Genomic DNA, 17159 nt, shown 5'->3' with positions numbered 1-17159 from the left:
TTTTTGGTTTTTTTATTTAATTTTCCGGGGAAGGGGGAAACCGATAACAACATGGTACATACAAGGTAATATCTGTTGGTACACAAAGCCTTTAGTGCATGATACCATCCACTTCAGGTAAGCTATGGAAAACAAAGTTATCGCGCATTGCAGCACTTCATTTTGCATACATACATCAGCATATGCATTGTGACATCTAAATACTCAGTCAGTCTAAATTAACCCTCTGGAAGCTTAATCAAATTAATGTCTAGCCATGGGTCCCATATCCTTTCAAAATTGCCAGGACACCCACTGGCCAAATAAGTTAGCTTGATGGAGGGAAGGGCTTCATTAATTACATTGACCCATTGAGCAACTGATAGGGCATCGTTGCCCATCCAATTCATGACTACCACTTTTTTTTCACAGTATAAGGCTGGTCTCATAAGTGATCTGGCCCGGTTTAGGCAAACTTCGGGGGAGCATACCTGTGGGAATGCTAAATCGTTTCTAGAAATTGCATTACCTCCTGCCAAAAGTTCTGTATCCGAGGACATTGCCACGCCAGGTGCAAAAAGGATGCTTCAGGCTCTTGGCATCTCAGATAAATGGTCCTGGAATGCTGGCCCAATTCCTGAAGCTTTAGAGGGGTGATATATAGTTGATGTATACATTTACATTGAATTAACTTATCACGTAATTACATGAGATCACTATGCAGGATCTCCGTGGCCTCCTCCCATTGTTCTGCACTCAGAGCTGGGATTGACTGTTGCCAGCTTCTTTGGCTCTGTTTTTTTTTTTTTTTTATAGTTTTTGAATTATTTGCCTTTCTTCTTCTGATTCTTTCCAGCTTTCAAATGGGGGGTCACTGACCCCCATCTAAAAACAAATGCTCTGTAAGGCTATGAATGTATTGCTGTTGCTACTTTTTATTGCTTTTGTAAAGGGGTTTTCCACCTTTGAGTTAACTTTTAGTATGATGTAGACTTCGAGAATGATATTCTGAGGCAATTTGCAATTGGTTTTCATTTTTTTAATATCTATGGTTTGAGTTATTTAGTTTTTTATTCAGCAACTCTCCAGTTTGCAGTTTCAGCTATCTGGTTGCTAGGGTCCAAATTATGCACTGATTTGAATAAGAGACTGGAATATGAATAGGAGAGGGCCTGAATAGAAAGAGGAGCAATAACAATACATTTGTAGCCTTACAGAGCATTTGTTTTTTTAGATGGGGTCAGTGACCCACTTTTGAAAGCTGGAAAGAGTCAGAAGAAGAAGGCAAATAAGTAAAAAAACTATTAAAAAAAAAATTAAAAGTTTCTTAGAATTGGCCATTCTATAACATACTAAAGTTAACTTGAAGGTTAACCACCCCTGGTGTGTGCAGCTACAACTCAAATGCAATATACAGCCTCACCACTAGGTGTCAGAGTTTTCACTGATTAGGTGTCCCGTTCTATTGAATAAAGTGGCTCCTGGTCTAATTTAGATGATCCAATCCTGTGGCGTCATTGATGCAAACAAACAGTAGATTGCGTTACCTGAGGCTCATGTTGCAGTTTAGTGATTACCTTGTGTGTATCAGCCTTCCACTGCATTCCAAGGGTAATGTGACCTAGCTGCCCATTCATGCATCACGTAGTGCAGTGCAACACATATGTATACATGTATATCTGTGTGAATATAAGGGATGCACCGACTCCAGGATTCAGCCAGGATTTGGCCTTTTTCAGCAAGATTTGGCTGAATCCTTGTGCCTGACCAAACCGAAATTTTTCCCACTTTTTCATTTCCCATCCGTAATTTGTATATACAAATTAGGATTCGGTATTCGGCCGAATCTTTCACAAAGGATTCAGGGATTTGGTTGAATTTCAAATAGTGGATTCAGTGCATCCCTAGTGAGTATAATGTATAATACAAGGCCTGTGGCCTATAATCTGTAGCGGTCTGTAACGGTCATCAAGTCCAAACACTGTCGCTTAAAGCGGTTGAACATATAGATACTCAGGTGAAATCCTGTCAGGTTGGCATTGTGGCAGCAATTTAAGGTGACAACACCCGCCTCCCCCCTCTATTTATAGACCTGTAGCGCCGACCCCAGCGATGATATCACAAAAGGGGTGAGCGCGCCTTTAAAACAGGAAGCAGAAAGCCGGCAGTGTACCGTTGCGGGCGGAGATAGCAGGCAAAAGAGCTCAACCTGAACCCGCCTGCGCTCCACAAATAGTATGCAGAGGTCGGCCCATGACTGGCAGTTTCCACGGGTATTGGCCTGGCCCACACATCACTACTGGCTGATACTAACTCTTCAGTCAGCCCAAGAGGTCCATCATCTGTAAGACAATGGTCCATACCTCTGAAGCCAACCCTGCATTTTTTCTATGTTGGTAGGTTCATTCCCTTTCTCGCACATGCTCAGTAGCTTTATTTGCTTCATGTCTAGGGAGCAGGGTAAAACAACCGGTGAAGCAGAAGGGGAGATCACAGGGGTCGTATGCACGGACAACCGCTTCTGAAGTTGCACAAATTTGCTCACAGTTGTTACACTAAAAAAAATCCCATTTATTAAAGGTACTTGCGTCACCTTAAGGGCCCACCACCCTTACCTTCATGAAATCCTGCCAACCCCACCGGCTACTCTGACTAATACCTCTTCTCCTGGGCCCGTTGCTCTTGGCATGCAGAGGTTGGGCCCACAGACCCAGCTGCAGATCTCGGTCAGCAAAAGTGCCCACAAAAGGGGTTTGGGGACCACAAGACCCTGGCCATCAGGGAGAGAGGAAGGCAGTGGTCTGGGGGTGACCCTGGTGGTCTGCTTCAATTGCTGCAGTAAACTTGCACCTATAGATCTGGAAAAAAAACATCTTTTTCATGCTGAATGTGATGGCAGCCGGACAGCGAAATTGCGTCAAGTTGGTGTCGAGACTGCTCACATTTCTTACGCTTCACCACTTAACAAAAGCAGATACACGGGAAGAATGGTGGGAAGAATTGTGGGTAAATAAACATCTGACTTTTGTACACCAGTTCATTAATGGCTTGTTACATCTGTTGCATAGAACGTTCAGCCAATCAGTAAATCAGCCCTGTATAGTGCTGCTATTACACAATAATACAAAATAATAGTTTCTCACAGGACACAGACGAGAGAGAGAACTAAACATAGAAGCATCAAGAGATGATGATTACTGCTAGAGGTGTAACTACGGGTACAAGGCCTGTTATCCATAATGATCTTTCTGTAATTTGGATCTCCATACCATAAGTATACTAAAAAAATAATTTAAAGTTTAAATAAATCCAATAGGACGGTTTTGCCACCTATATGCAATTGAATGATGTGATTAAAAAAGAGTCTGTGGGAGACGGCCTTCCCATAACTCAGAGCTTTCTGTATAATGGGTTTCCAGATAACAAATGCTGTACCTGTATGACGGAATGGTTGTTTGTGGCAGGCGGCAAATTTTAAGGTATTGGTAAGAGGGACTACCACTTTGTGGTTAGCAGCCCTCCACTGCCGTGCTGTCTGCTGTATGGTAGTTACCGACACTGTGAGTATCAGTCATTTGCTTTTTTTCCTGTCTGTGCAGCCCCAAACAGTAGAGGGTGCTCATGTAACACATTCCTAATCATAGCAGTGTAAAACCGCTTCTAACATGAAATCTAAACGAAAAAAAGATGTATATTGCAAATGTGCTCAGAAGAGCAATTGTACCTTGTTATACATTGGTTATACGTCCCCTTTAAAACATGAAAAATGTCTCTAGAGCATATAAAAGTTTTGTTGTAACAGTAAATATGCGTCTAAGAAAAACGAGAAGGAGCTGTGCCGGAATGTTGGGGATTACCCAGTTGCATCTAAGGAGGAAGTAGGAAAAGAAGGAAGATAAATACTGAAACAACGAAGTGTAGACCAAAGGGAAAGCACAGTAAATCCTTATTCCTGATTCCTTTGTATAGCTGCACTGAGCATTGTGATTAGCTGGGCAAAGCAGTTATTGGGGCATAATAACATAATCATACATTTCTCCTATATACTGTACCTTACTTGTAGTACAGGGCACAGGTGATTTTCCCCAGGGCAGGCATATACTCTCAGTACAAAGACCCCCTGATCTGGGAAGGAACTGGCCTGACTGTTACTACTAACTGTGTTAGAACTTGAGCTGTTTGGTACCTGGGTGCACATTGCATGAATTAGCTCTGGGCTCAGAGGCCTCATTATGTATGAAATTCTGTCTCTTGGGGGACCTGACGCAATGGAAGCCTTCCGTGTGCATTATAAACAAAGCTGCTCACTTGTTATTAGCAGCTGCTGTGTAACAAACACACACTGGGGGGGAACTGTCTCTAAATGCAGAGACTGCCTGCGGCACTGGTACTTATGAACCTCCTAACTGCCAGCTGCGGGGAACTCTTTGTGATGCACCCTGACATTCCCTGCGTAGTTCTAGTTCACCCTCCAAGTCTCTGGGGCTACAGCACTGCAACCAGGGGCACCATCAAGTGTCCTGTGACAGATGGGTGTCAAGATGTGTAAAGGTCCAATTCATTGGCTGAAAAGGGGGCGGGCTTTGGTGGCAGCCAGCAGGGTTAGGGTTATTTATAGGGGGTATTTTGGTATGATGGGGAATAGCCAAGGCATGCAATTTAATTAGATGGCCTTTGTTTATCCATTGTGATCCCATTCGATTAAATTGGCAGGAAAAACAGCCCAGGATGTCCTGGTGACTGGTGGGATAATAACTGGGGCCCCTTGGAGGGAATGGCTCTGCTGTCCACTGAGCTCTGTGTGGCTTTAATTATTTAGAAGCTCCGGAGTGTAGAGGTCCCACTAGGGCCTTAATTATTGTCAGGGAGCCGGGAGCTCCCTCCAGGGAGGTAGTCGGGATCAAGGAGGAAGCCTTCTTGAGGGTGCAATGTCGCGGTGTCCAAGGGGTTAATCCAGAGAGTAGTCAGAATCCAGGCAAGAGTTCAGGGGCAGGCAGATAACAGCAAAGTCCAAAGGCCAGGCAGGGGTCAAGGATAATAATCAGGATCAGGATAAGGAATATTAGCACACAGGGAACCCAGGAAATACTTAGGGCAAGGTTTCCTATACTTGGGCGCCATCCTGGCGTCTAAACAGGCTTTTTATTTGAATTTGGCGCCTTAATGACGTCATTGACGTCCTTGCGCCGACGTCGGCGCACTGACGTCATCGCGCCGGCGCCGCTTACCCACGTGGCGGCCATGGGCGCCGCCATCTTGGGAGCGACGCCGGCAGGAGAGGACGCGCCGCCCGGAGCTCCTGGGCCTGCTCCGGGCGGCGATCGTTACAGTACCCCCCCTTCACGGGGGGCCTCCGGACCACCAGGACTTGGCTTCTGGGGAAACTTGGAATGGAACTCCCTCACCAGACGAGGAGCATGGACATCCGAGTATCCTTCCCAGGAGCATTCTTCAGGGCCAAAGCCCTTCCACTTGATGAGGTACTGAAGAGACCCCCTGGAGATTCTGGAGTCAAGGATCTTCTCCACTTCATATTCTTGTTGACCATCCACAGAGATAGTAGGAGGAGGAGGCTGGACAACAGAAAAGCGGTTGGAGGTAGCGGGTTTCACCAAGGAGACATGAAACACGTTGGGAATTCGCATCTCAGGAGGAAGCTGAAGTCTGACAGCCACAGGATTGATCACCTCCAGGATGGAAAAAGGACCTACGAACCTCGGACCCAACTTAGGAGATGGTACCTTCAACCGAATGTTCCTGGAAGACAACCAGACTTTATCACCAACCTTGTAGGGAGGAGAGGGTCTACGTCTACGATCTGCAAACGTCTTAAGAACCAGAGCACTCTTCTCCAGATTGGACTTGGTTGCGGCCCAAATAGCAGACATGTGGGCTGCATGGTCATCAGCGGCCGGAACATCGGACAACACAAAGTCTTGTGGGAAGGCTTGAGGATGTTGACCATACACCGCCATAAATGGGGACCTTCCAGTGGAAGTGTGGCAGGCATTGTTATGAGCAAATTCCGCCCACGGGAGGAGATCAGACCAATCATCTTGACAAAGGGAAACGTGGTTCCTCAAGAACTGTTCCAGGGCTTGGTTGACACGTTCAGCTGCCCCATTCGTCTGCGGGTGGTATGCAGATGAAAACTGAAGAACAATTCCCAGGTCTTTGCATAGGGAACGCCAGAACTTGGCAGTAAACTGTGTGCCTCTATCGGAGACAATCTCCACCGGGAAACCATGCAGGCGGAAGATGTACTGGATAAATAGCTGGGACAACTCCACCGCAGAGGGCAACTTCTTCAGAGGGATGAAATGGGCCATTTTGGAGAAACGATCAATGACAACCCAGATCACCGTGTTCCCACAGGAGGGAGGAAGTTCGACAATGAAGTCCATGGACAGATGGGTCCAGGGACGGGAAGGAACTGGCAAGGGCTGTAGTAACCCACTGGGGCGGGAGTGGCTTGACTTAGATGTGGCACAAACATTACAAGCAGCAACAAAGTCTTTCACATCTTTGCGGATATCAGGCCACCAGACCAGGCGTCGTAAGAGTTCAAGAGTTTTAGCTGGGCCAGGGTGTCCGGCTTGCCTGGAGCAATGGGTCTGTTGCAGGATAGGCAGACGCAGCTCAGGAGGAACAAATGCCATCCCAATGGGAGTACCGGAAGGAGCAGAAGACTGACCAGCCAGGATTTGGTCGGCAAACTGTGGATACAGGGAGGCAATAATCTTGACTGGAGGGATGATTGGCTCTTGTCTCTCAGGAGAGCGGTCCACCGGAGTGAAGCTACGAGACAAGGCATAGGCCTTCCGATTCTTGGAGCCTGGGCGATAAGTCAAGATAAAATTAAATCGAGAGAAGAAGAGAGCCCACCTTGCCTGTCTGGGGTTTAGCCTCTTGAGGGACTGGATGAACTCGAGATTCTTATGATCGGTGTAAATCTGAACAGGAATCAGAGAACCCTCCAAGAGGTGACGCCATTCTTCAAGGGCGAGTTTAACAGCCAAGAGTTCTCGGTTCCCGACATCGTAGTTCTGCTCTGCGGACGAGAACTTCTTGGAGAAATAAGCACAGGGGTGCAACTTCCCATCAGTGGGGTGTCTCTGAGACAGGATGGCTCCGGCTCCGACTTCAGAAGCATCAACTTCGATGCAGAAGGGTAGTTCAGGATTGGGGTGTCGGAGGACAGAAGCGGACGTGAAGGCCTCTTTCAAGGACTGAAAAGCATCAATGGCAGATGGAGGCCACAAGCTGGGTTTACCCCCTTTCCGGATGAGGGCCAGGATAGGTGCAATGCGGGAAGAGAACCCCCGGATGAACTGCCGATAGTAATTAGCAAATCCGATAAATCTCTGGATTGCCTTGGTACACAGCGGGAGAGGCCACTCCTGGATGGCAGACACTTTCACGGGATCCATCTCAAATCCCTCAGGAGAGATAATGTATCCTAGGAAGGGGATCTTAGACACCTCGAAGACGCACTTCTCCAACTTGGCGAAGAGAGAGTTCTTCCTCAAACGAGAGAGTACCTCCTTCACCTGGGAGCGATGGCTTTCTAGGTCTTTAGAAAAGATCAGGATGTCGTCCAGGTACACGACTACGAACCTTCCTAGGAGATCCCGGAACACATCGTTAACAAACTCCTGGAAGACGGCAGGGGCATTGCAAAGGCCAAAGGGCATAACGAGATATTCATAGTGCCCGTCACGAGTGTTGAAAGCCGTCTTCCATTCATCACCCTCACGGATGCGAATGAGGTTGTACGCCCCACGGAGATCCAACTTAGTGAAGATTTTAGCCCCCTTCAATTGGTCAAAGAGTTCGGCAATCAAGGGCAAGGGATACCGGTTCTTAACCGTAATCTTATTAAGACCCCGGTAGTCGATGCAAGGACGAAGGCCTCCATCCTTCTTTTCCACGAAGAAGAATCCAGCCCCGGCAGGAGAGGTAGAAGGGCGAATAAACCCCCGCTGAAGATTTTCTTGGATATACTGCTTCATAGCAGTGGTCTCCGCTGGAGAGAGAGGATAAGTACGACCTCTAGGGGGCATGGTTCCAGGCAGGAGATCGACAGGACAATCGTATTGTCGATGTGGAGGAAGGAATTCTGCAGACTTCTTACAGAACACATCAGCGAATTCCTTGTAAAAGGGGGGTAGAGTCTTCAGATCAGACAAAGAGATATTCACCCTCTGGAGGGGTTCAGCAGGAAGGCAGTGCTGCTGGCAAAATGGGCTCCAACGGGAAATCTGTCCTGCGGACCAATCAATGGAAGGATTATGCAGGCGCAGCCAAGGAAGACCCAACACAACTGGAACGGATGGGCAGGAAATAATTAGGAACGAAAGTCTTTCTTTATGCAATGTCCCAACCTGCACAGGCAATTCCCCAGTCGTCATGGAGATAAATTCAGCCTCCAGGGGTCTGTCGTCAATGGCTGTGACTCGGAGAGGAGTAGACAATGGGAATAAGGGAACTTCCATGTGTTTGGCGAAAAGAGCGTCCATGAAGTTCCCAGCAGCTCCAGAGTCAATGAAAGCAGAGCCAACAATAGTCTTAGTGGCTAGGCGAATCTGTAAAGGAAGGAGAAACCTGTGAGTGTTCTCTTGAGACTTTGGAGTAGTGCCCCCTACATGTGTTACCCTAGATATACCTCGGGGAACAGAACTCGTGGGCTTCGCTGGACAAGAATTCGCAAAATGAGACTGTCCGCCACAATACAGACATAAGCCAGCCATTCGTCTACGGAGTCTTTCTTGTTCGGAGAGACGAGCCCTTCCAACCTGCATCGGTTCCTCCGGAGGAGAAGGAGGAGCTTGAGCAGCTGGAGTTTGCAAGAGAGGTCTCTGGAAGCGAGGTGCCAACACGGGTTGAAATCGTTTACAATGCTCCCTCTCTACTTGATGCTCTCTGAGACGAGTGTCCACTTTAATGGACAGTGCAATCAGATCTTCCAGCAGATCAGGGAACTCCCTGGAGACAAGATCATCTTTAATGCGAATAGACAGACCTTGATAGAATACGGCCTTATAGGCATCGTCATTCCAGGAAGTTTCAGCCATCAAAGTTCTAAAGTCAATAGCATAGTCACTGACGCTGCGGTTTCCCTGTCGGAGTTGCAGGAGACGAGAAGGAGCATTAGTGACCCGACCCGGGGCATCAAACACAGTACGGAATGTTTGCAGAAAAGCCTTGGCATCAAAAGTCAGTGGAGAATTCTTCTCCCAAAGAGATGTTGCCCACTCAAGCGGTTTGCCCACCAAACGAGACATTACATACCCCACCTTGGAACGTTCATTGGGGAAGTGCGAGGGTTGAAACTCGAACTGGATCTGGCACTGTGTAGCAAAACCTCTGCAGGCCTGTGGGTCCCCACTGAAGCGAGGAGGAGGCGGAATACGAGGCTCACCAGACGAGAAACCTGTGTTAGATGAGACGTCTGCCAAGGGAGGATTTGCAGCCGCTTGGGAAGCAGGAGGCGCTGGAGGCACTCGGGAGAGAAGGGTATCGAGTGCCTGTGCAATGTGGTACTGCTGGGCTTCATATTCCTCCATGCGGGATGCCAGTCCGCGGAGCGCTCGTCCGACATCAGGCGTAGCTTCCTCAGTAGGATCCATGGCCCAAGTATAATGTCAGGGAGCCGGGAGCTCCCTCCAGGGAGGTAGTCGGGATCAAGGAGGAAGCCTTCTTGAGGGTGCAATGTCGCGGTGTCCAAGGGGTTAATCCAGAGAGTAGTCAGAATCCAGGCAAGAGTTCAGGGGCAGGCAGATAACAGCAAAGTCCAAAGGCCAGGCAGGGGTCAAGGATAATAATCAGGATCAGGATAAGGAATATTAGCACACAGGGAACCCAGGAAATACTTAGGGCAAGGTTTCCTATACTTGGGCGCCATCCTGGCGTCTAAACAGGCTTTTTATTTGAATTTGGCGCCTTAATGACGTCATTGACGTCCTTGCGCTGACGTCGGCGCACTGACGTCATCGCGCCGGCGCCGCTTACCCACGTGGCGGCCTTGGGCGCCGCCATCTTGGGAGCAACGCCGGCAGGAGAGGACGCGCCGCCCGGAGCTCCTGGGCCTGCTCCGGGCGGCGATCGTTACAATTATTGAGGGGGTTGGGAGTATAGACGGCCCAGTAGGGCTCAAATTATTGAGTGGCTCGGGGGCATAAAGGGCCCAGTGGAGCTCTAGTTATTGAGGTATTTGGGAATGTAGTGGGAATAGTGGGGCTGTAATTATTGAGGGGTTCAGGGGCATAGAGAGTCCAATAGGGCTCTAGTTATTGAGGTGTTTGGGGGTCTAGAGGGCCCAGTGGGGCCTTAATTATTGTGAGGCTTGGGAATGTATAGGGCTCAGTGGGGCTCTAGTTATTTACGGGTTTGGCCATATAGAGGAAAAGTAGAGGACTCAGTGGGGCTGTAATTATTGAGGGGTTTGGGCGTATAGAGGGCCCAACAGGGCTATAATTATTGAGGGGTTTGGGAGTGTAGAGGGCCCATTGGAGCTGTAATTAATGAGGGGGTTGGGGTGTAGAGGACTCAGTGGGCTATAATTATTGAGGGGTTGGGGTGTAGAGGACTCAGTGGGGCTATAATTATTGAGGGATTTGGGAGTGTAGAGGGCCCAGTGGGGTTATAATTATTGAGGGGTTTGGGGTGTAGAGGACTCAGTGGGACTTTAATTATTGAGGAGTTTGGGGGTGTAGAGGGCCCAGTGGGGCTCTAATTATTACATAATTTGAATATATATAGATTGGTAAAAATACTGTTTCTTTTATAATCTCCCTTTCTACATCAGAGCCTTCCTACCTGCACTGACTCCAAAAACACTCGCTGGATGTAAGAACAAACAGGTGTGTTTGTCACAAAACGTGACCCAGGGCAGTGACGTGTCCAGTCCCTCCAAGGACAAGCGCAATAATAACTGGGCTGCTGTAAATATCCCTTAAAGGGGAACTCCACCTATTCTGCATAAAAATAAAAACGTCATTTTCAAAATACATTAATTACAGAAATGCCAGTGGTTTTAAAGATATGTGCATATGTAATTGCCATTGAAAGCAGAGTTTGCTTTTCCTTTTCTGTTCTCTGCCAGCTGGCTTGGTTGTTTCAGGAATCAGAACCAGCAGTGCAGAGAATGAAAAGTGAAGTAAAAATGAATTTACAGTACTTAGAATGTTATTTACTTTACATAATCACAAGCAAAAGCATTCCACAAGCAAAAGTCTCATGCCGCACCGTCACGCTTTTTAAAAATATATATATATTACTGTTTTGTTTCCCTTTCCCCTTGAAGGTAAATCTGTAAAACAGGTTAAGGAAGCTGAAATACAGGTTGGTTCATGAAAGCAAGCCGGTGCTGGTGCTGCACAATAATTATGCAGAATGTGTATGCAGTGGCGAGAAATAGTTCAGCTGGCTTATGCCAGAACCAGCAGTGCAGAGTGCTGCTTTCACTAGGAATGGTCTCATCTACAACCTTATATAAATGACTGGAGTGGAGAGTCATGTTCCAGCTGCCAACTATTGGCAAGAAATGACTTGCTTAAAGCTCCCAGGTTCAGACTAACAACACCCATGGATTTAGAGAGGCGGTGCCGGGTGGGTTGCAACATTCTGACCCAGCACTGGGAATCCTGTGTGCCACTAGGCTGCGGCTCTCTCCATTCATTTGGTGCAATGGAAAAAGTGCAGTGGATTAGGCCTCATTATTCTCTATTGGGCCATTCAATTCATCCCTGACATTTCAAGACTTGCACATTTTTCCATCGTCTCTAACCTCTGTAATTGGACCAGTTCTGAAGGGTTCTCATTCTTACCAGCACCACTGATTTCCCTGGCCAATAGCATCGCTAGATGTTACATGGTACCAGCTAAATATCTTTAGGACTCCCTCATAAAATTTGAGAATATAACATTTTCATAGACATGTATTAAAACAGCTTCCCTGGGACCCCCATGCCCGGACTGGCAATCTGTGGGTTCTGGCAAATGCCAGCGAGGCTGCTGTAAGGTGCCATTGAAAGTGAATATTAAGTGGGCTGTTTGGGCCTTTGTGTACTTGGAATACCAGGGTCTATTTTGAATCCGAGTCCAGACACGGGAACCCCTATACCTCCTGGGCTCCCAGCAGTTGCACAGGGGTCTGGGCAGCACGTTTCTGTAAGGGTCTCACACATCTGATGACTGACTCAGCCTGGGGTCTTGGTAGGGTTGCCACTTGGCTGGTATTTTACCGGCCTGGCTGGTAAAAATGATGACTGATCCCAATGTTATTAATAGAGAAAAAGATAAATATATAGGAAGGCCGGTATTTTTTTCTAGGCAACCCTAGGTCCTGGCTAGCAGAATACATGCTCTAGCCCAGTAATGTGAGATGTGACAGTGGCCAAACATGGCAGTCATTGCTCCCCGCATTGTATTGTGTGTAAATTAAGGGGGGGGCAGTAAAATGTTGCATACAGTAAGGCAATGTAGTGTCAAGACAAGTGCAATGAGTGTGTGTGTGTATAGCAAAGGCCGCTGTGTTTCACTAGGGCCATGCAACAGGAGTCCAGGAGTAAAGATGAATATTGCTCCATAATTGCCCCACTGAATATATCACATAGAAGCAAGTTACCTTTATGGGTTACTACTGTGCCCCAGGCCCGGACTGGCAATCTGTTGGTTCAGGCAAATGCCAGAGGGGCTGCTATAAGGTGCCATAGACAGTCACTATTTAGTGGGAGCTGTTGGGCCTCTGTGTGGGCTGATTGGACCTTCGTGTACCTGACATGCCAGGGCCTATTTTGATTCTCAGTCCAGACCTGTTGTGCCCTCAGTCTGTGTGTCCATGTGTTGCTAATCATGGCTCCTGCATTTTGGGATCGGGGGGAGGTCCCTTTCTGATTTCTTTTCCCATCCACCATTTTTGGTAATTACAGACTTTTCAGGTTTCATCTCCCCTCCAGTCACATCAGTCACATTGCTAATCCCATCCCCACCCTGCACTTTACCAGAGCCACGCCATCATGTCAGGGGACTGGAATGCAATTAAAGGGGAACTCCAGCCCAAAATTCTTTTATTTGGCATAGTACAAGAAACAAACAGTGATGTGGGTATCACAGCCTCTTCCTATATCACATGTGATGGGGCTACACGGCCCCCCGAGATTCTCCTGTTATAGAAAAGAAAGGGGGTGACTGTACTACAATTCCCAGAATCCCTATCTGTGGCAGGCAGGGGAATGCTGGGATATGTAGTTTAATAACAGCAAGGACATGGAGTCCAGGGTCCCTACAACTGTCACTTTGATATATTTGTTCTACAGCCTTCTTTCCTTCCTTCATTTTGTCACCTCAGACCCTCACAGCCTATGTCCCTGCCCCTTCTCGCTGTGCTCGCCCCACCCCCTTCTCTTGGCTCCTCCTGTTTCTCCCAGCCTCCCCTGTACCAGGCTGCAGTTGGATGGAGAGTCCCCATATCAGCGGCCGTTTCACCCCCGCTTCTACCTAATGCATTGATCCCCAGCGACATCCGCAGCGCCTTGGCATCGGCGCGGCCAGATCCATTAGCTACCGGGGAGGGGTGGTTGCTGGCACCGCAGTCACAGTCTGCTGCTAGAGAGAGAGCGTGATCGACTGGCTGAGCCGGAGGATCTGCACCTTGCAGTTGCACACGGATTGTTAGCAGGTCGGATTCCTCATGTGACCGCGGGATTCTTCCCCCCGAGACCGCGCGGGGACCATGGCACTGTTTGGGCACAGCCTACTGAGGACATGACGGCAGAGCGGGTGTAAAGGTTTCTCTTTGCTTCTCCCCCTCCTCCCCACAGGGTCTGATGAGGATGGAAGGGGACCCTGATTTGACTGCCTGGTGGGAGATGAGGGGCAGAGTGGGAGCTGGGGATCGAGGGGGGTCGGAGGGGATGGGAGAGGAAGGAAAGCAGCCCGGGCTGGTGGAACCGGATGAACAAGGCGGCAGAACCCCGGCAGCACCGCACCCTCTGCTCCTCTCCCAGTTTGGCCAATCCTTAAAGGCACCGGTGGGACAACTAGGCCCCGGGCACTACCAGCCAACTTGTGCCAATGACATGTGGGTGGAGGATGGGCAGAGCCTTTGTACCTACCCTGCAGCCCCCCAGCTTACCCTGCCAGACATTTATTTAACTCCTATAATTAGTGCCCCCTCTTTGCCCCATACTGAGAATTCCTCTGACCCCGTTGCCTACCAGATGCCCTCGCTGCAGAGCAGCTTTAGCCCACAGCATGCCCTTAGTCTAAGTGACTTGGCACCAGACACTCCATTATCAGCTGAACTCTTGCCCCCATTTACATCTGTTTCCCCCTATGACGTGGAATCCGTTCCCCAGTCTAATTTGATACCAGCCTTACAAGCCCCACAGATGCCCCAGTCAGATCCCAATTTACTCATGCACCAGCTGGCTCTTATTGTGCCCAAAGAGAGTGATTTTCTGCCCCTAAGTTCTGACAGTCTGCCCACCCCGGGGTACATTTCCCTGGAATCTGACCAGTTGCCCCATTCAGAGCCCTCAGTTCTTAACACTGACTTATCACCTACCCCTGGATCTTGTTTTTCCCTGGAGCCTGACTTAACTTTCCAGCCAGAGTCTGATTTCCCCCCCAACCCAGGATCCTCGTTTCTTCTGAGGCCTGACCTGTTGCCCGAATCTGAGACATGTCTGAAAACTGAAACTCAACATATGTCACCCTTGGATACAAGAACTTTACAGCCTCCTCTGTCTAAATACATCCCAGTCCCTGAAACTGACCACCTGCCTTTGACTAATTCTTGTATGCCCCCATTTTCAGATGAACCCTCCCATCTACAAAGTGACCAGTTTTCCCTTTCTGAAATGTGCTTGGCCTCTCCGTGGCCCCAGTCTGAATCCAGCTTGGCTACTGAAACCTGTTTGGCACCTGAAAATGAGCAGGTCGGCACCACAAGTCCCATTTCACCGTACAAGCCTGACCAATTGCTTTTATCCAAATCTTGCTTACCCTCTGAAATGAATCCGTGGCCGCCGTGTGGCCCCCCTGTAGATGGCGACCAAGTGAATTTACCTGATACCTGTTTACAGTACAAACAGTCTCTTTTACCTTGGGACTGGGCTCCACACCAAGACCAACATGACGATCATGGATTAAATTCTGAGTCTGAAAACTTCATGCCATTCCCTCAAGAATCTGATGCAGACCAGTTTGCAATATTCCGATTGGATACTCCTCCTCAATCTGATCAAGTGGTTGAATCTGACCATCCAACCCTATCTGAAGATCTACTGTCTCTGTCTGATGCTTTTGCACATTTGGAAGTGACCCAACCCCAAAAGGAAAATGGCCATTGCAGTGACCCATATGACCAGTTCCCTTTTTTGACAGGGGATCCTTTATACAGTAAGGAAGAGTTGGGCCATATTGAGAAAAAATTGCACTCAACTGAGCTTGTTCCTGATGTATGTAATCAGGTCCCTTGCACTCTCCCAGGCTTTGGAGATGACCATATGTCTGTTATAAGGGTTAAGGATGAATTGGCTATAGATGAACGGAGCCAACCAGCCCCTAGAAATGCTGAAGACCTATTTCTCCAACATTCAAGTTGTTACAATTCAGAACATGACCATGGGCTTCATAACGGTTGGAGTGACCAATCACAATTCTATTATCTGGACCTGTTATTTGACACTGATGATTTGTTGGGTGAAAATGATTGTTGCCCCCCTAGTCACACACATGTAACCCCTCCTTCTTTAGACCTTATTTATGAGAATGACTTGTTGCCTTTAAGCAATTCCATTGCACATGCAAATAATTCAGCAGTCCAGTGTTCCTCAGACTCTTATATTGAGACCAAACCCCCTCTTTCAGTTGAGACGTTGCCCAAGAAGGCACCCCCCTTATCTCTATCTAACGAGCAAATTCTTAAAAATTCAGACGTTAAAGGCAATAATGTGGACCAATCCACTGTTGGCTCCTCGGGTAAAATAGAAGGCTCTCCAGAAGAATTTCCCAGTGAATCTAACAAGTTGCCTTTGATTATTGTAACTGATATCTTGCCTCTTGGTGAACAGGCCCCATCTCATGAAAAGGACCAGTTAAGAAGTTTCCCAGAGGCCTTACCCAATGAAACCTTTGAGTTGCCCCATTGTCAAAAAGACACACCCCTAGAATCGTCTCAGGTTCCTCATTGCAGCAAAGCAATAGGACAATTACTGCTGCCTCGGTCAGACACCCCATCTGAAAGTATCCAGTTGCCTCCATTGGAAGACTCCTCATCGAATCTACATGACACGACAAGTCAAATGCCTCTGTCTCAGACAGATGGGCCCTCCGAGGATATTGTGTTGCCCCTGTCTAGTGTCAATCTTCAGTTGCCCCTCTCCCATTCAGAGTCACCCCTAGAAAATGTCCACTTACTACCTTGTGATGACATGGGCACAAACCTATCCCCAGCTAACCCCCAGGAGCCAGCCTCTCCCTCTACACAGGGTAGTGATACAATTTTGGGATTGGCTCTGGAAACAGAACCTTCAGGCCTTGGAGATGAGCTGGCCCGTCTCCGTGCTGTGTTTGATGCTCTGGACAGGGATAAAGATGGCTTTGTGAAGATGGAGGATTTTGTTCAGTTTGCCACTGTCTATGGAGCGGAACAGGTGAGAAAGGAGCTGTTAATTCCATTAGTATAATCTATTTATTCAGCATTGCTGTTCCATGGAACCGTATCAAAAGGGAATGATAAGAGGAGAAAGAACAAAGTAGGGCAACAGTCCAAAGCAACTGGACATAGGGTTCTGCTTTTGCAATACAATGGGTTATTTATGGTAGAGAGTCAAACACATTGCCTTGTACACATGAGCTGTTTCTAATGAGTCACAACTGTAAATTGGGGGGTTTAACCCCTTTGCGACTTATATATTAAAATATGTTATTATGTTGTGCTGACATCCCATGCTGTTTTTGATAGTCTAGTCACCCAATCAGATTTCGTGGTGCCTGTATCATAGTCAACATTTTGGTTATACCCAAATTCACTGTGGGGTGGCAATTGATTGAAACAGAAATCTGTGTGTACATAAAGTATTTCTCAAGCCATTTAAAGGAACAGGAATGTCAAAAAATAAAAGTGTTTTAAAGTAATGAAAATATAATGCAGTGTTGCCCTGCACTGGTAA

General features: G+C 47.8%; 1 protein-coding gene across 3 annotated transcripts in view; it reads left to right on the top strand.

Annotated features, from left to right (window-relative positions):
* The first annotated feature begins 13385 nt into the window (after nucleotides 1–13385).
* Nucleotides 13386–17159, top strand: part of rab11fip3.L (RAB11 family interacting protein 3 (class II) L homeolog) — a 57978-nt gene continuing 54204 nt past the window's right edge. For 2 of the 3 annotated variants that reach the window (XR_001933203.2, XM_018236504.2), the window contains exon 1: nucleotides 13386–16640. Coding sequence is in view for 2 of the 3 variants with exons in the window: in XM_018236504.2 (XP_018091993.1) it covers nucleotides 13809–16640 (2832 nt within the window). In the remaining variant the exon portion in view is untranslated. The remainder of the gene's footprint in view (nucleotides 16641–17159) is intronic. The other variant, XM_018236505.2, reaches the window with a different exon arrangement.

Source organism: Xenopus laevis, chromosome 9_10L, assembly GCF_017654675.1.
Source record: "Xenopus laevis strain J_2021 chromosome 9_10L, Xenopus_laevis_v10.1, whole genome shotgun sequence".
Lineage (NCBI taxonomy): Eukaryota > Metazoa > Chordata > Amphibia > Anura > Pipidae > Xenopus > Xenopus laevis.
The sequence above is the reverse complement of the archived record's forward strand: the minus strand, read 5'-3'. Positions and strand labels throughout refer to the sequence as shown.